The sequence below is a fragment of the Haemaphysalis longicornis genome, unplaced genomic scaffold (assembly GCF_048455015.1).
Source record: "Haemaphysalis longicornis isolate Haplotype H1 unplaced genomic scaffold, Haemaphysalis longicornis Haplotype H1 scaffold_14, whole genome shotgun sequence".
NCBI classification, from domain to species: Eukaryota; Metazoa; Arthropoda; class Arachnida; order Ixodida; family Ixodidae; genus Haemaphysalis; species Haemaphysalis longicornis.
The window spans coordinates 56,957,064-56,972,578 of record NW_027526245.1 but is presented as its reverse complement, the minus strand read 5'-3'; the positions used below and the strand labels follow the sequence as shown (position 1 = coordinate 56,972,578).

The window sequence follows — 15,515 nt, the reverse complement described above, 5'->3', positions numbered from 1 at the left end:
AGGGAGTGGGTAGAGGTTAAATAGGCAGGTTGACACCATAAAAGTTACGGCTGCATATGTTTTTGGCTTTCTGAGACGAAATTTCAGTGAACCTCCATCTAACTGAAAAGAACAACCGTATTTCACTCATGTGCGCTCAATCTTGGAGTACGCATGTGTTTTCGTGGATCCCTACACCAAAGAGCTGGTTGATACGCTCGAAAACATACAGAATATGTCAGTGCGATTCGTATTAGGTAATTGTCATTCTCAACTTAGCACGAGAGAAAGTAAAAGTAAACTGAAATGGCAGGACGTGAAAGATCACAGACGAAACCACAGGTTGAACTTTTTTCGTAATATCTATCATTCGAAAACTGGAGTAGAAGGAGAGAAATATGTTCAAGCGCCATTCTACATATCGCAAAGTGGGACCGCTAGCTTAAAGCAAATTATTAACTTTCCTTTAAAGGTGACGCATTGCGCGATTCATTTTATTTTACATCAATACTGCAGCGTAATTATCTTCCACGTATGATTGCATTAACTGTTTATATTGACGATTTTCACTGTGCTTTGTAGAATTATTTTGTTACTTTGTCTCATATTTGATGCTTAGTGTTATGTATCTCCCTTCTGTAATGCATGCAAAGGCAAGCAGGCATCAAATAAATAAATAAATAAATAAATAAATAAATAAATAAATAAATAAACTTCCAGAGGCGCGAGTTTGCCTCCGACGGGTTGAGAACACTACGGATTTAACCTTTACCAATAAAATATTTATTGCCCTATTCGTTGCAGTATGCAAGGTTTCCTGTATGCATGCTACCATTGCTATGTTATTGGTTTGAAACAAATTATGTAACTCTAATTTTACGCCTTTCCTTACGTGAACACAGAGGGATACAACTGCAGCCACCTGAAGCAGGGCGCCATTCGCAACGCGTCTAGAATTTTTCGTACGTAGTATGACATTAGAAGTACATTAAGTTTTTTTGGACTATTAAGTGGTGTGGACCTATACTCATGAAAACAACATTAAAGTAGATTGAAAATGAAAGTACATGTTCGCTCTTTCTTAGGATCAGCCCTGCGCAAGATCATCAGAAAAGTTGATCGAGTAGAAAATGTCTTTGCAAGAAAAATGGGCAAAAACTGGACATACTTTTTTGTGAAGGAGTTATAATAAATGTTCCTGAGTGTTTTGTTGAGAACCAAAACGCTTCGTAAAGGCATTCACGCCAGTTTTATATACAGCAAAATTGGTCAAGCAACTGTTATAAAAATAGTTTATGTAGTCATAGAATGAAAGTGTTCCGGAATATTGCCCTAAAAGAAATTGGCTAAAAGCGGCGCAATTTATCTCTCTGAAATTCAACCCACTAAAGTATGCGCCCTCCGCCGCTCCCCCCCCCCCCCCCTCTTCTTTCCCCGATTATTACAGGTAAGCCGCCCAACAGAGGATATCAGGACCTGGACAATACATCTATTCAAGCTCTACAAAGAACAGAATCTTTTCTGTGTTCGGCAGTAAAGGAGGCAGAGCAATTAAAGGAACGAGAATATGTGAGAACTACCCACCGCGGTGGCTCAGTGGCTAAGGCGTTGCGCTGCTGAGCACGAGGTCGCGGGTTCGATTCCCGGCCGCGGCGGCCGCTTTTCTGATGGAGGCGAAAAGCAAAATGCCCGTGTCTACAGATTTCGGTGTACGTTAAAGATGCCCAGGTGGTCAAAATTAATCCGGAGCCTTCCACCACGCGCGCCTCATCCCCTGCATTGCGTCGGCGCGTTAAACCCTACAATCAAACAGTACTTGCGTGCCTTTGCCACTGGTGTGGACTCGGACGCGGAGTTTTCTTTGGCCCTAGTATGACTCCAAAGAAGTATGATTAAAAATCGTGCATCATCATGCACACTGGCCGTTCTAGAGACACAAGTGCGCACTGGGCGTAAAGCCGCACCATAATTTTATGCACGCATTCCCCAGCTCCTAGCTCGGACTTATACGAGAGGCTAAAGACTTAAAACATGAATTTCAAAATTAGCAGCAAACAAGAAACGACCCGCGAGCAGAATCTGGATAATCAAATTTATAAAGCACAAACGATTTTGGCTGCAACAGGTACCTGCTTCAAATAAACCGTCTTTTGCCAGGTACGTGGTGTTCTGCGTTTTAGATTTATGGTATTTTGATTTTTGCATAGATTTAGATTTTTGGTACTTTTTACACAAAAACGTTTCTGTCCGTCCAAAACGGGGGCTCAATTAAATCGCAAAAATAGGGAACTTTTATTGAAGGTTACGGGTATTTAGTAAACCTTGCGTTGACGTCATTTAACAGAGTGGCTTATTGCTTTTTGGAACAAATTGAAAGCTCACTCATGCCTTCATGAGTATTAAAAAACACCACGTTTACATTTCTACGGCATCTGAACCTTTTGAAGTATGGCGACATTTTATTGATGTATGGTATGACGATTACCATGCCCTTGCTGTCTTCAATGGTGTTTCATTCAAGCCATTCATTGGCTAAACGCGTTTTCAAGCGCTCGGTGATGAACACGACCAGATGGGCCGGGTACCCCACTACCGCCAGACGGTGTACATGAACATTAGGTCTTGAATGCAAGGAATGGTAGCTTTTTTACATTTCATTACCCGAAACCGAGGTTGGCGATACCTCTTTTGACGAGATTCGAGTATGAAGACCAGCACGTTAGCAGCGGTTTGCTTCCTCTGGGTTAAAATTTCTAACAGGTGAGGTCTTTGAAAATATAAGCCTCAGACACGAGAGCTTGGAAAAGCCGTCCTCTCGAACTTGCGGGTGCACTCGAATGGTTCGAGTCTACAATGAAAGTTGGCGAGCACCTAGGAAACCGCATTCTATGGACAGCATTGACCGGTGTCTCAACGAAACAGGAAATCATCAACGAAAGAGAACAGTTACTAAACAGACGTTCCTTCCAGGGAGAATTCAATAAAAAAGTCTTTTGGCGCTCAAAACAAGTCGCTGACGACTGGTGCAAGACATGACTCCACGCAAGCAACCAATTTTCAGAAGGTAGATGTTTGCTTCATAACAATGCACGAGAGGACCACAAGCATAAGGACCGCAGGTTAAGAACGCCCTTGGCAGACACACCACACGTGGTGTGGAATGCGACTGCCCCAAAAGCGTGCATACTGTTTTAAACGAGCAGCACCCACTTATGTTTACGCATAGAATAGTGTACGTTACATCAAAAGAATCTCCCACAAAATCGGAAATATAATACTCTAGCAAAAACTGGGACACTTCATCTGAGCACTCCACCACGAAAGTATCGCCAACTTTTAGCAGAGTTGGTTTTTCTCGTCTTACAGTTGGTGCCATGCTCTGGCGCGCTATTCAAGAAGGCCCAAGAAAGCTCTCTCCCGAGTTTCCAGCTTCTCGAGTTAACAAGGTAGTTACCATGAAGCATCCGATAAACCTCGAGCTAAACCGGCGTAATCGCTCGGAGCACGCTTGGCACTATCAGCGCGCCCGGTTCAGGCCGATAACGTTGAAAAAGCACGGCTTCTGCAAGAGTCCGCAAGCAGCGCCGTCTGGAATCGAAATTTCATAATGCTCTCCGATGCATAAACTAGATAAATCCCATATTTGTTTGATTACACCAGCCTGGCTCAAGTCTGGTTTCAAAGCTCCGCATTCTAAAAGCGGCGCGGGGCGGCTGCGATTTCCTCGGTTTTCTATTCTTCCACTGAAATGCGTTTGCTACGTAGTTTGAGAGTTGCTCCAGTGCAGCTCAGAGCAAGCACAAACCAAGTAACTGAATGAGTTCGCTGTACCGAGGAAAACGGTCCCTTCTCCCGACTCTGTCAAACCTGGTCGATTATGTTTACGTGCGCACTGCGCCCGTAGTATCACAAATCGCCCCAATTCAGAGCGTCGTGAGCGCGTTTGAAGAACGATGAGTGAGTTTTAGTCTTGTCATCTGCCTTGGGTTGTGTTTTCACTGTGTGTGAAGACGGCTACCATGTGAAGACCTTGTCATCTTGGCCGCTTCTATCGTTAAGGCTAGAGAGAAATCTTTGCTCGGGCCGAACAGCCCCGCTACTGTGGCAGCATTGACTGACGGTGGCCTGGTGACTTCGTTAATTTTTTGCTGCTAAGATTTGTTATTGGAGCGACAAATGCAAGTGACTCTGCAAGAGAGTTCTTCCAAATGCAAAAACTTGCGCGCCTGGTCGACGGCGCGATACAAAGGCCGCCTTTGCGCGCCATTGTTGAAAAGCGGAAACCCGGGAAAATATCGTTGGCACATACGATCTTTGTAGAAGTGGTCTTGATGTTTCCATGCGGATTTCTAAATCCACCAACATGTTTTCCCAGGCACTTAAGACGGGTGGTACCCTTGAAACGCAGCTAGCAGTTTCTCCGTAAGAAACATCCTTCGGGCGGAGAACGATATGACTCCGGCACAGCATGTTGGTATTAGTTATAATGTCAACTAGGCCTGTTAAATTTCGTGTGAAATGAAAAAGCGCCCGAAAAACAAGAATCATCACCGGGGACTCTAGAATTTACATGTACCCGTATCGTACCTAGGTATCATAAAAAGGAGGCATTGTAGGTTTTAAAATGTACGGTCAGGAGCAGGTTACAAAAACAGTGCACAGTGAGCCGGCCCGGTCTCTCTCAAAAAAGGCACCAAACTTTTCGAGCGCACCATCATCCACGATCGCCATCTCAGCACCGCCTTGCCACTGAAAGGAGTGCCGCATGTGTCTGCGGCATTTCCTTGTGGGTGCGACGTCACTGTGTTTTGTGTTTTCTTATGAAACTAGAAGCATATAACCTCCACGTGTTTCCAGAATAAAAGTTTAATGCCAAACCGAAGCCAGGGTTGTTCTGTTCTGTCTTTTTGTTCCTGTTTTTCTGCGCTGCAAACGTTTTCAAGTAAAGACAAACCAGAAGAATATTTAAAACTCAGTTTAAGCATGCTCACCAGCCACCCCACATATTTTTATTTCAAGAAAACCCAGTATTGTTTCATGTTGAACTTTATTATTCATGTCAATCTTTCATCGAAGCCTTTTGAGGGACAAAAACAGTTCTATTGCTAACACAACGCCAGAGCTAGTGACATAGAAAATAGAACCACGAAATGGTACCACAACAAGCCGAAGTTGTCTCATGCGTCGTCGCCTTCCGGAGCTGGCTTTGGACCATTTTCCTGTTGTCGTTTGTGGGGCCGAGGTCGCACCATAGATAACTACCGAGGGATTAAAAATAATTCCTCGTATAGCCTTGAGACATGAATAACTGTCTTGTACAATTTTCTGATGTAAAAGAATACACGTTCAAAGTAAGATCGTAATTCGCTTTTTTTTTCAATATTTATAAAATCGGAACACTTTGACGTAAATGTATGAGAACTGTTTTGTGCCTAAAAGACAAGTACATTGAATTTGCAATAGAAATAAATTGGAGTTTGTTATATTTTATTTTATCTGCTGGCAAATAAATTTGACAGCGCCAGAAAAAAAAAATACAGAACGTTAATATTTTTGCCTAATTCAGCGCCGCATTACGTTTTGCATATTCCATGGCAAAACCTCATATTCTGCCATCCCAATGTGGGCACATGGCGTTCGGAACAGTCATTATTGATGATAGCTCAAGTCCTACTGCGTAGGTGCTCTTTATTACACTTTACTTAAGTATATTAATATAATAACAAGTTACTCCTATAAAATTTCAGACTTCTGCAGTGACTCCATGCACATATCCATGTCTTTTACTGTCGCCTCATGAGCATCCACACATTGTCGTGCATCCTGAACCAAATGGAACTCCATGCCCGGTAAGTGCGAAAACGGCATGCTATATGCAAAATATAGACCATGCAAGAATGAGTGGGGAATAATAAGTCCTAAAACATTATATGATCGGACATATCACATTTTTAATGTGGTACCTCAAAATAATCCGGCCCATTTAAAATACTTACGCATAAATTTAGCTTCTTTCAAATACAGTGAGCAGGCAGCGACAAGAAGATTTTCATTTGAAGATATTGCGGGCGAACCAAAAGAGCAAAATTAACAATTTTCTTGTGGGCAGAGAAATGTTCACATAGCCAGTTATTGACAGCTCCTTTGACAAGCAACTGTGCACTCACTCCCACGATCCCGTACTTGGACTAGATTAAATTTTTAATAGGTGGTCCTAATTGCTGCACCACCAAGTGGTTGTTATGTTCTCGTACCATCTGGAAAGGCAGTAGTTTGAGATATTTAAGCCCGTAATTTTGACGATTAAGGCCATCGCAATGCACGTCGGTCTTTTCAGAACTGAGTGTTCAGGCGAGCTTGCCTAACAGGTTGGGTAATCCTTTTAGGTTATATAGAGGCGGGCGAAAAAAGGTTTTTTGACATAAATATAGCCACATGCAGCCTTTCCTTGAGGAAAATAGCAAATAGGTCGTACAAGACGTGCATTCAGTCTTTAAAAAGCATTTTTCGCAGATTAGAAGGAGCCTTCCACTTCACAGGTAGGACTACGTAAAATAACCACGCCGCAATGTAATGCCAGAGTGGAGGTAAATGCCTGAGATATTACCAAACAACCCCCTCTCCCCTGCGGCTGCAGGGCCCAGAATATTGAGAAGGACAAAGGTTTCAGTTAAAAAAAATCGAGAATACAAGTATGAGTCACAATATGACGATGTGTTCTACAATATCTAACATGGTGCTCAGAACCCGTTATCACCAAGTTAGAAGCGCATTACTCGAGACACAGCGTGATAACAGCATTTTCAAAAATGTATGGAATAGAATTGAATGGGTATGAAAACAAAGTGGTGTATGTGTGAAAGAAAGTTTGACATCGTTTTTTTTTTTTTTTTTTCAACTGCGAAGTTTCTGAGAAAGCTGTATAGCTTTCCTTTGTAGCCGTATGGCTGCATTTAGGTGGATGTCAAACTTTCTTTCACAGAAACTTACTCCACCTTGGGGATTTCCCCTAAATGTGGTCGATTAAAGTGGTGTATGATAAGCATGCCGGAATATGTCTGGCTTAATAGGGCAATAAAGCTTCTATCACAACGCCAGGCCTCATTAATTACCATCAATTGCTATTGTGCTTGTTCATGAAGACGTTTTCCTTTAGTGTACCCGGCGGGTTGGCTCAGTGGCTAAGGTGCTGTTCTGCAGAACCCATGGACGCGAGTTTGTTCTTTCCCGTGGTGGCTACTGCTGAGATTGAGGAGAAAAGCAAGAACGCTAATGTGTCGATATTTTCATGCTTGCTAAGCATCTTCAGGTGGGCAAAATTAATCCAGAGCCCTCCACGGCGGCGTGCCTCATTCCCCAGAAGTAGCTTCAGCGCGTTCTAGACAAGAAGGTGAAGAACTTCAACTTAGTAAATAATGTGAATACCGCGCAAAAAACAAGAGTTACGCGACACATTCTTCTCTGCGTATTTCCCGCTGGGCTCTTCCTTAGGATTCGATACCCTAAATACGGCAGTAAAATGCATACATCTGAAACTACACGTTCACATTTCAGCGCGTTTCGCTGTGAAATTGCCATGTGTGTCCATTAAACCCCTTAGAACGGCTCGACATTCGGAGTATTAACGACCGAGTGATTAATAAAAGCGCTGTAGGCATGTTACTCGGAAACAGCTAGTAAACAACTTTTATTGACACATATACGGATAACTAAGGAGAGGAAAAATTCCCTAGCTTGTTGCCATTAGAATAGTAGATATACGTCCAGCCAGTGCGCAATTTTGAGCTCTACATAACATACAGTATTTAATGACACCATTACGTAAGCCAGCTCGGATTTAAATGCAACAATTGTGAATCCAGTTTTCAGGAAAGGGCCCATTCCGTATCACTTGCAAAAACTTTATTCGTAAAAGTGTGATGCATAATATTTTCTTGTCTAAGTGGGGGAACACAATTAGGCGCAGTCCCTCACTTGCTTGAATTGAATTGAAGTTATCAAAACAAAACCCACTTTCAGAGCAGAGCCCTTCTTAATCTTGGTTCGTGAGCCCGTCTAGAAGGGAAAGCAATGACCGGTAAAACAGCCCTCTGTATGGAAAGCCAACTGCCTTTTAAAGCTTTCATATTTTACTTTTAGGAGCTACATGGTACCTCATTTTATACAAACAATTAACCGCGGGAACAGCGTACTTCACCCATACTGCAACAATGAGTATCGCGAAGCCACAACACATTTTTCTAAGCATAAAACAAAGCAAAATATAGGGCGTGATATCGGAAATGCAGAGGAACCCATGCAAAATCTTGCGTTTATGGCTACGTTAACATAACAAATACTGCGTCGGGGAAGAACAAATAGTTATTAAACGCTGCGTCATTGCCTAAATGATTTTCCAGCCGGCTGCATATTATTGGGAAAGGGCACATATTACTTCGTCATACAGAGACGCGTCCCAGCATGGCGCTGTATTACATTATCCAGCGCACCTTGGCCTTTCCAACGAGATGGTTTGCGAGAAACTTTGGTGAAAGATGTTAATTGCATTAATTAGTGCGGAAAGTTGGGAAGTTGGTACTGGGATAATTGAGGCATGATCCCTAGCAAAGAAAAGACAAACTCCAGAAAAAAGTCTGTCCCGTCCTCAATCTTCTCTGGAGTTCGTGTGACTTTGCGCTGAGCGAAATGCCTGTGTTTATTAGGGTCGAAGCACCTTGGGGCCTCAGGCTGTTGGCGTCTCATGTCGTCGTCCTCTCATGTCGCCATATTCTCATGTATTCACAGTACTAAAACAACCCCCGTGTTTTACACTCCCAAAGCCTCGCGCTAGTTTTTGGTGCACTTCTTAGCTTGCTGTGGCGTGCGACACGAAGACAACTTACGTCCAGTCTGTTTCTCCCCTAATTGCCTAAATCCGGTAGAGCAATACAGGGCGCCACCGACTCAACAAGCTTGTGATAACTTTTCTCACCGGCCCTTCTCCGCCGCCCAATCAGCGCGCGCCGTGTGGCAAGAAAGAGACTTAGGGCTGTACTGTGAGCCCCTCCGCCACTATATTTGCTCCATCCACTCGGCTGAGGAAATGATTGTGCAATGCTTATGTATGGAGAAATTCATTTCTGGGATCGTCTCAACCGGAGGCTCGAGTGGAGGAATGCATAAGAATACCAGGGTTAAACTCTTTGAACACACACACTGCACTTATTTATTTATTACAAGTACCTACCTCGCCCATTGGGCATTGTTGTATGGGGGTTACAGCACAAAATAGAATACAAAGAGCAAATTATAGCCAAAATAAAATCATACATAACAGAATACAAGATAAATCTAACCACTTGCAGCAGTGCATTGTAATGAAGCACAAAACTCAGGAGTACAAGGAAAGCAGTAATTGTACCTACCCAAAATACGCAACCAATGAAGTAAAAAGCAAAGGTTAAATATATGGGTCACTTCATCAACTACAAATGCTGTTTTATGGCTGATAGGAAGTTAGAATCGGGGAATATTGGTATTTTGAGCGCGTTCCGGTCGCTAATGGAGTTTCGCAAAAAGTCTATTTAGACATATTCAGTCGACAGGTATATTCTTTAATTTTATATACGTGATTATTCTGTTCGTACATATAACTAGGCGTCTTTAAATACCGTGCTTTATTTATTCCAGTCTTACTATAGTATATATTATAACAAAATTTCAGTATTTGAACTTTCCGTCGTCCACAAAGGGGTTTCCATCCCAAGGCCTGAAAAATTTCAGAACTACTCATTCTAAAATCATAATTACCTGTTACAAGACTGGCAGCCGTTTTTTGCACCCTCTCTAACTTTTATTTCAGTACATTAGTGAAACGGTCTTTACAAACACAACCATACTATATAATTCGGTGTACATTTGTAATATATAGGGTTTCCTTGAGTGCGTGCGGCGCTTCGTTGAAATGATTTTGGAAAAAACAGCGCCGTACCACCCTGCGAATGCGGTTGGAAAGCAAAGCTGTGTATGACACCCACAACGATTGCGGCACCAATGCGATGTCACTTAAATTCACTCATGTCGCTCAACAAATAGTGAAACCAGAGAGAAGTGAAATACGCGTAACCGCACCCTTTATTACTTCAGAGATATTCTTTGTAATGTAATCAATGTTTGTAATCAATGCATAATGCATGAACGGTGGTTGGTTGAGTTGTATAGGTGTAGCACTTGAGTCGAAACTCTATTTTTATAAAATTAAAGGAAGCTCAAACACGGTGTTAGACGATCTCCCTTCTGCGTCTCTGTCGCCGCGGACGGAGGCGACGAGGTTGGAGGCAGAGACGGGGGAGCAGAAGGAGGAGGAGCACTAGCAGGAGAGTCAATCCCGGATATATCGAACCGAGATGTATCGAATTATTTGCATATATTGAACTGTCCAAAATCCTCTTGGCAATCCTATGCGAAAGCAAATATTTTATATATCGAATTATCGATATATCGAACTTATTTGCGATCCCCTTGGAGTTCAATATATCCGGCATCAACTGTACTTACATTCAGATTTCTGAACGGCGCAGAGTGCGGCCCAAGGGAGTGGTTCCTTCTTCCCTAGAGCCCATATGCAGTCCGCCTGTGCTCTGGCCAGCCGCTGAAGCTGGGTAGGCAGAGAGGGGATAGACAACAGCACCTCACGTTGATCTTGTTGGGTAGTTGACTGAAAGAGCGGAGGGTGCTCAAGAATAAAGTCGCACGCACCGATTATGTGGCGGAGTGTTTTGACTGCCGAGCAAAATAGACATTCAGCGTCATGGAGATTCGGGTCCATTAGGTGAAGACGCGTCGGGATAGGGAAGGAGCCGGATTGTATGAGTCCAAGGGTAGTTTGTTGTTCTCTGGAAAGGTCAGGGTAGGACGAAGGTAGGGTCTGTCTCTGAAGGCGATAAAGCTGGGTTATCTGCGTTAACGTGACATGCGGGTGAATTCCTCGTGCAGCTGCATAGCACGGGGGTAAACGCGCAAGCTTGTTGGTGGGCGTATTCATTGTCCTCCATGATAGCGTGAGTGGGTGTCCATTTGAGCTGAATGGAAGTCTTTGTGGAGTGTTTTTTTAGCCCACGCAGTGCAGGTCGGGAGATCCAACCCGACTGGTAAATCTGGCAGGCTTGTTGGGAATCGTTGACTACCTTCCAATTCCCTTGTTGAGTGAGAGCCAAGGCGATGGCTGCCTTATCTGCTGCTGCCATGTCTTGGGTCTTGAGGGAGGAATAGGCAAGGAGGTTGGTCTTCGAAGTAGCCACAATGATGGCGTATTGGTGCCCCTGATGTAGCGAGGCATCTGTGTATTTAACGGCATGATCCAAACTCAGGGTGGTGTTGAGCGGTTAAGCCCGTGCTTGTCGGTGACCCTCGTCGTGGGAGGGGTTTCTATTTTTAAGCAAAGGGAGCATCATTAGTTCTTGTCGCCAAGCGTCCGGCAGTACAACAAGCGGAGTACCAGTCTGTGCTGCCCAGCCAATGTGGTGAAGGATGGAGCGAACCCCCGCAGTTCTGCTCAATCGGAGCTTCTGGATAGAAAGATGGCCCTCTGTCAGGTCTGTGCTAATCAGAGTTTCTGTGGACGCACTTATGGGAAGAGAAATGGCCTGCTCAAACGCCTTTCTAATTATTATATACAGCATCTTTATGTCCTCTTTGCCGAGAAGACAGGTGTTTGACGTAAGTGATTCTCGAGAGGACAAAAGCTTGAATTATTCGAAAGGTATCAGATTCCTTGGGGCCTCGCTTCTTGGTGGCAACTCGCCTGATCATGTTATGATTTAATTGATGATATGTTTGATGCCCTGCAAGGATACGCCACTCTTAATGTTGGCCTGGAGACGTAGGCCCAGCATCTTCATGCTGGGGCTGGGAGTGATGGCCTGGCCATCAAGAAGTATTTGAATGTGTCCCTTTATGTGTAGTTTGACGTGAGGGCGGACGACAAGGAGCTGTGATTTTCTACGTGAACACTAGAGGCCCCAGGCTCTAGCACAATGGCGTACTGGAAGTGAGATGCCATGCGTTGGTGCGAGCTTCCTTTAATATTTGTAACTCCTAGCACACGCGGAAGGCGCGCACAGGGCCGCAAGACGTGCCATGGGCGTAGCGCACAGTGGCGCGAGAGGTCATGTGAGGCTATCACGTTGCATTCAACGAGAATGCAGGTGGTAAAACCGTAGATGTACTTGGTAACTGCACCATCGGTCTTCACCGTCTCCGTGTGGGCTCGTAGCTACATCGGTAAGACAGCGGACTCTCGCTTTGTTACGTTATTAGTTCAGGTTCGATTGCTGCTGGTGCCAGGAAATTCTTTTATTTGTTCGCGGGAGTTTTCTGTTGACACCAACGGCCGCGAAAGTACCCTTGCGGGGTAGAGGTAGAAAGCTTTGCTTTAAAAGCGAATTAAGCGTAAAGCCTTGGCTGTGATTAAATCTACGTGACTGGTCTAATCTAGTATTGCCATGAATGATACCCCAAGATACTATTAACGTGATGTACCTTTTGTACTGGAATAATAATGTACCTAAATACTACCTTTTTGTTATCAAATTTTACACGAAAACATTAAGTTAGGTTGTAACTCATTTGCCACTGATCACACCAAGATACAGTCTAATCGAGGTCAGAGCGCGGTACTTAGGTGTCAGCAACGCACATGACTGAGTAATACAAAATATAATAATCTGCATAAAGTTACAATGTAGGTTTCAAACCCAATAGAAAATCATTGATAAAAGTAAAAAAAGAAGCGGACCCACAACCGCCCCCTGTGGCCCCCCGGACAGTACATCAGCTCGTGATGAAGACACCCCATTTATCACATCTTGTTTACGGCCGCTTTGTCTATGAGGGTTGTAGGAACATCAAGAAATGACACCTTATGCAGCAAGAGACTGTGGTAAACACCAATAAATGCTTTTTTAAAATCCAAAAATACAGCGTCTAATTGAACGCCTTCACCGAATGATAAAGCGATGCCACGTACAAATTCGCTTAGCTGTGTAAACCCCCACTGCGCGAAAGCCATGTTCAGACGAGAATATTATCTTCAAGGTGTTTTATAACGCAACAATAAAATTGGTGTTTCAGTGTGTTGCAACAAATGGGGGTTAGTGATACCGATCTATAGATATATACTTTATCGCGGCCGCAGAATTTGTGCAAAGGCGTGATATTGGCTAGCTTCCACTCTCGCAGCAGCTTTCCACACCTCATCGACACATCATACAATGCGGCTAGAGATGGAGCGATATGATAAGCCTAGCGTTTTAGGATGTGGTTTTAAATTAAATACCATCGGGACCATGCGCAGACTGTAATCCGGCTTATTCAGAAGGTTTCTTATACCTGATTCAGTTATTATGATGTCATGCAATGCTGGAAGCGACCTGAGTGTCGTAACTGGTAATATCGGGCTTGGCGGAGAAAAAAACGGATTGAAAATACGAATTCATGCATTCTGCTCTACCCTTATCATCTTTAAAAATTTCGTCATTGTGTATAATAAAAGGAATTGCACTGACGTCTTTTTTGTTACTTTTAATGTAACGCTAGATTTACTTTGGATTGGTTTTTATTTTCCTGTTAAGGAACGATCATTAATCACGCTGCGCCAGCTTTATCTGCTTCTTCAAGCTGGAACCTGATGCTTTAACCTTTCTAAGCAAATCAGCATTTCGCTTGCGAGAATATTCTTTGTACACCTTATCCTTCCGTTTGGTTGAAGCACGTATATCTTTAGTAATCCAAGGTTTACCACCACGACGATTGCATTCACAATTTTTGATGGGGCGTAAATGTTTACCAAAGACAACAGTTTTCCTTTAAACAACACCCACAAACTTTCAATGTCATTCGGCTTAGAGCTTTGGTTGAACGCCGGAAGGTATGTATCAAGTTCACAATTCATGGCAAGTAAACGCGGTGGTAGCAGCAACGTTATTGTGATCAGTTAAAACAAGCATCTTTATTAAATTATTACGAATCATAAAAAGGAGCTCGTATGGTGGACGGTGGGAACGCTCGATTACGGAGGCGGACACCATTACAGTTTTCTGCACACAAATCAATCACTTTCTTATCCGATTCATCCCACGTTTCCTTACCCATATCAGACAGGCTAAGGAAGAAAAGATTGTTTCTACGCTAACGGTTTTTTATGTCATCCTGATTCAATAAAATCTTTCTCATGCTGTCAACGAGATGGCTGCGGTGAATGAATAACTCCGTGCTTCCCTCGCTTGATTCAGTGGGCCAATCTCCTGATAACCTTCGAGTTTGCTAACGGGGGTTTGAAATTTTTCCTTCAGTTCTTGCTGCGCGGTCTCTAATTTCTCAAGTTGATTCATGAGCTTGTCTTGTGCCTCGAACATCTGTTGTAGAGAAAGCACAGCCTTTACTAGTTCTTGCTACAATTCATTGTTTATTGGCACTGGGTTTTTCTTCACAGCACGACAAAAGCAGCCTAGCCCTCACAACAGCAAGAGCAATACACTCATTAGTGCTAAACACAGCACAAAGCAATATTTGCACTAAAGACGGGGGGGGGGGGGGGGGGGGCTCTGGTACCGACTTTGGAACAGTGCCAACACCCTTATAGAGATAAAATTCCCCAACCTGCGAAAAAGCAGCCGTAAGTGTGCGGTTCGCGTGTCGGCAACGGACCTCCAAGGGCCCAGTATGAGCAGCAGCTTAAAAATTCGACAAGATCCTGTGGTGCTGGTTGAAGCCCTCGTCAGTCACATGAGGAACCCATGACGCATCGATATAGAGCCGCAGGCACGTGCCAATGAGAGCAACAGGACAAGCTGTGACACCTATCCTAGTGCTGCTGCAAGCAGTCTCCGCACACTGGGAAGTTGTGCTGAGCAAGAACTGTTGGTTCGTCGTCCATCACAGGAAGTCAGAACTTCGCCGATGCTGGTAGCTGAACACATCTTGACGTCGCTTTTGTGTCCATGTGGTCATGACTCAAAACCGGCACCGCACGCTGCTACCGCAGCCTGCAAAAAGGGCAGCCGTAAGTGTACGGTTCGCATGTCGGCACCGGAACCCCATGTTTCTCTCCTTCTCAGGTTTCACGTTCGTGGAGATGGCACAGAATAATTTGCACGTTCATGCCTCGCGATATTTCAAAGGTTATGAATGTACCCCAGGCCATTCACAAACCGTGGTGTGTTGCACACGGAACAAGCACTTCCGAATCATAAATGCTTGTTTAGTGAACTCCTAACAAATTTGTGAGCTTACACATTTGTGATATCACAACCTATTGGCGCCTGCTTTGCTTCGCTGTATTTTACACTTCCAGAATACGTTTCCCTTCTTTTGATCTCGACGCCTACGGGAACCTTTTCCGATGCAATCATGATGCATTGATTGTGATGTTTAACCATCCAAGAACTTCTCCGTAGTAACTTTGACAACCACATTTTCTTTAACGTACGCCGATATCTCCACATACGCTGCTTTTGCATTTCGCCTCCGCCAGAAATGCAACCATCAAGGCCGGGGCG

At 43.9% G+C, this 15,515-nt stretch overlaps 1 protein-coding gene across 1 annotated transcript in view; it reads left to right on the top strand.

Moving 5' to 3' along the window:
• Nucleotides 1–15,515, top strand: part of LOC144165119 (uncharacterized) — a 34,017-nt gene that overhangs the window by 9,545 nt on the left and 8,957 nt on the right. Inside the window, exon 3 of the mRNA XM_077695231.1 lies at nt 5,727–5,828. Within this exon, the coding sequence (XP_077551357.1) occupies nt 5,727–5,828 (102 nt within the window). The remainder of the gene's footprint in view (nt 1–5,726; nt 5,829–15,515) is intronic.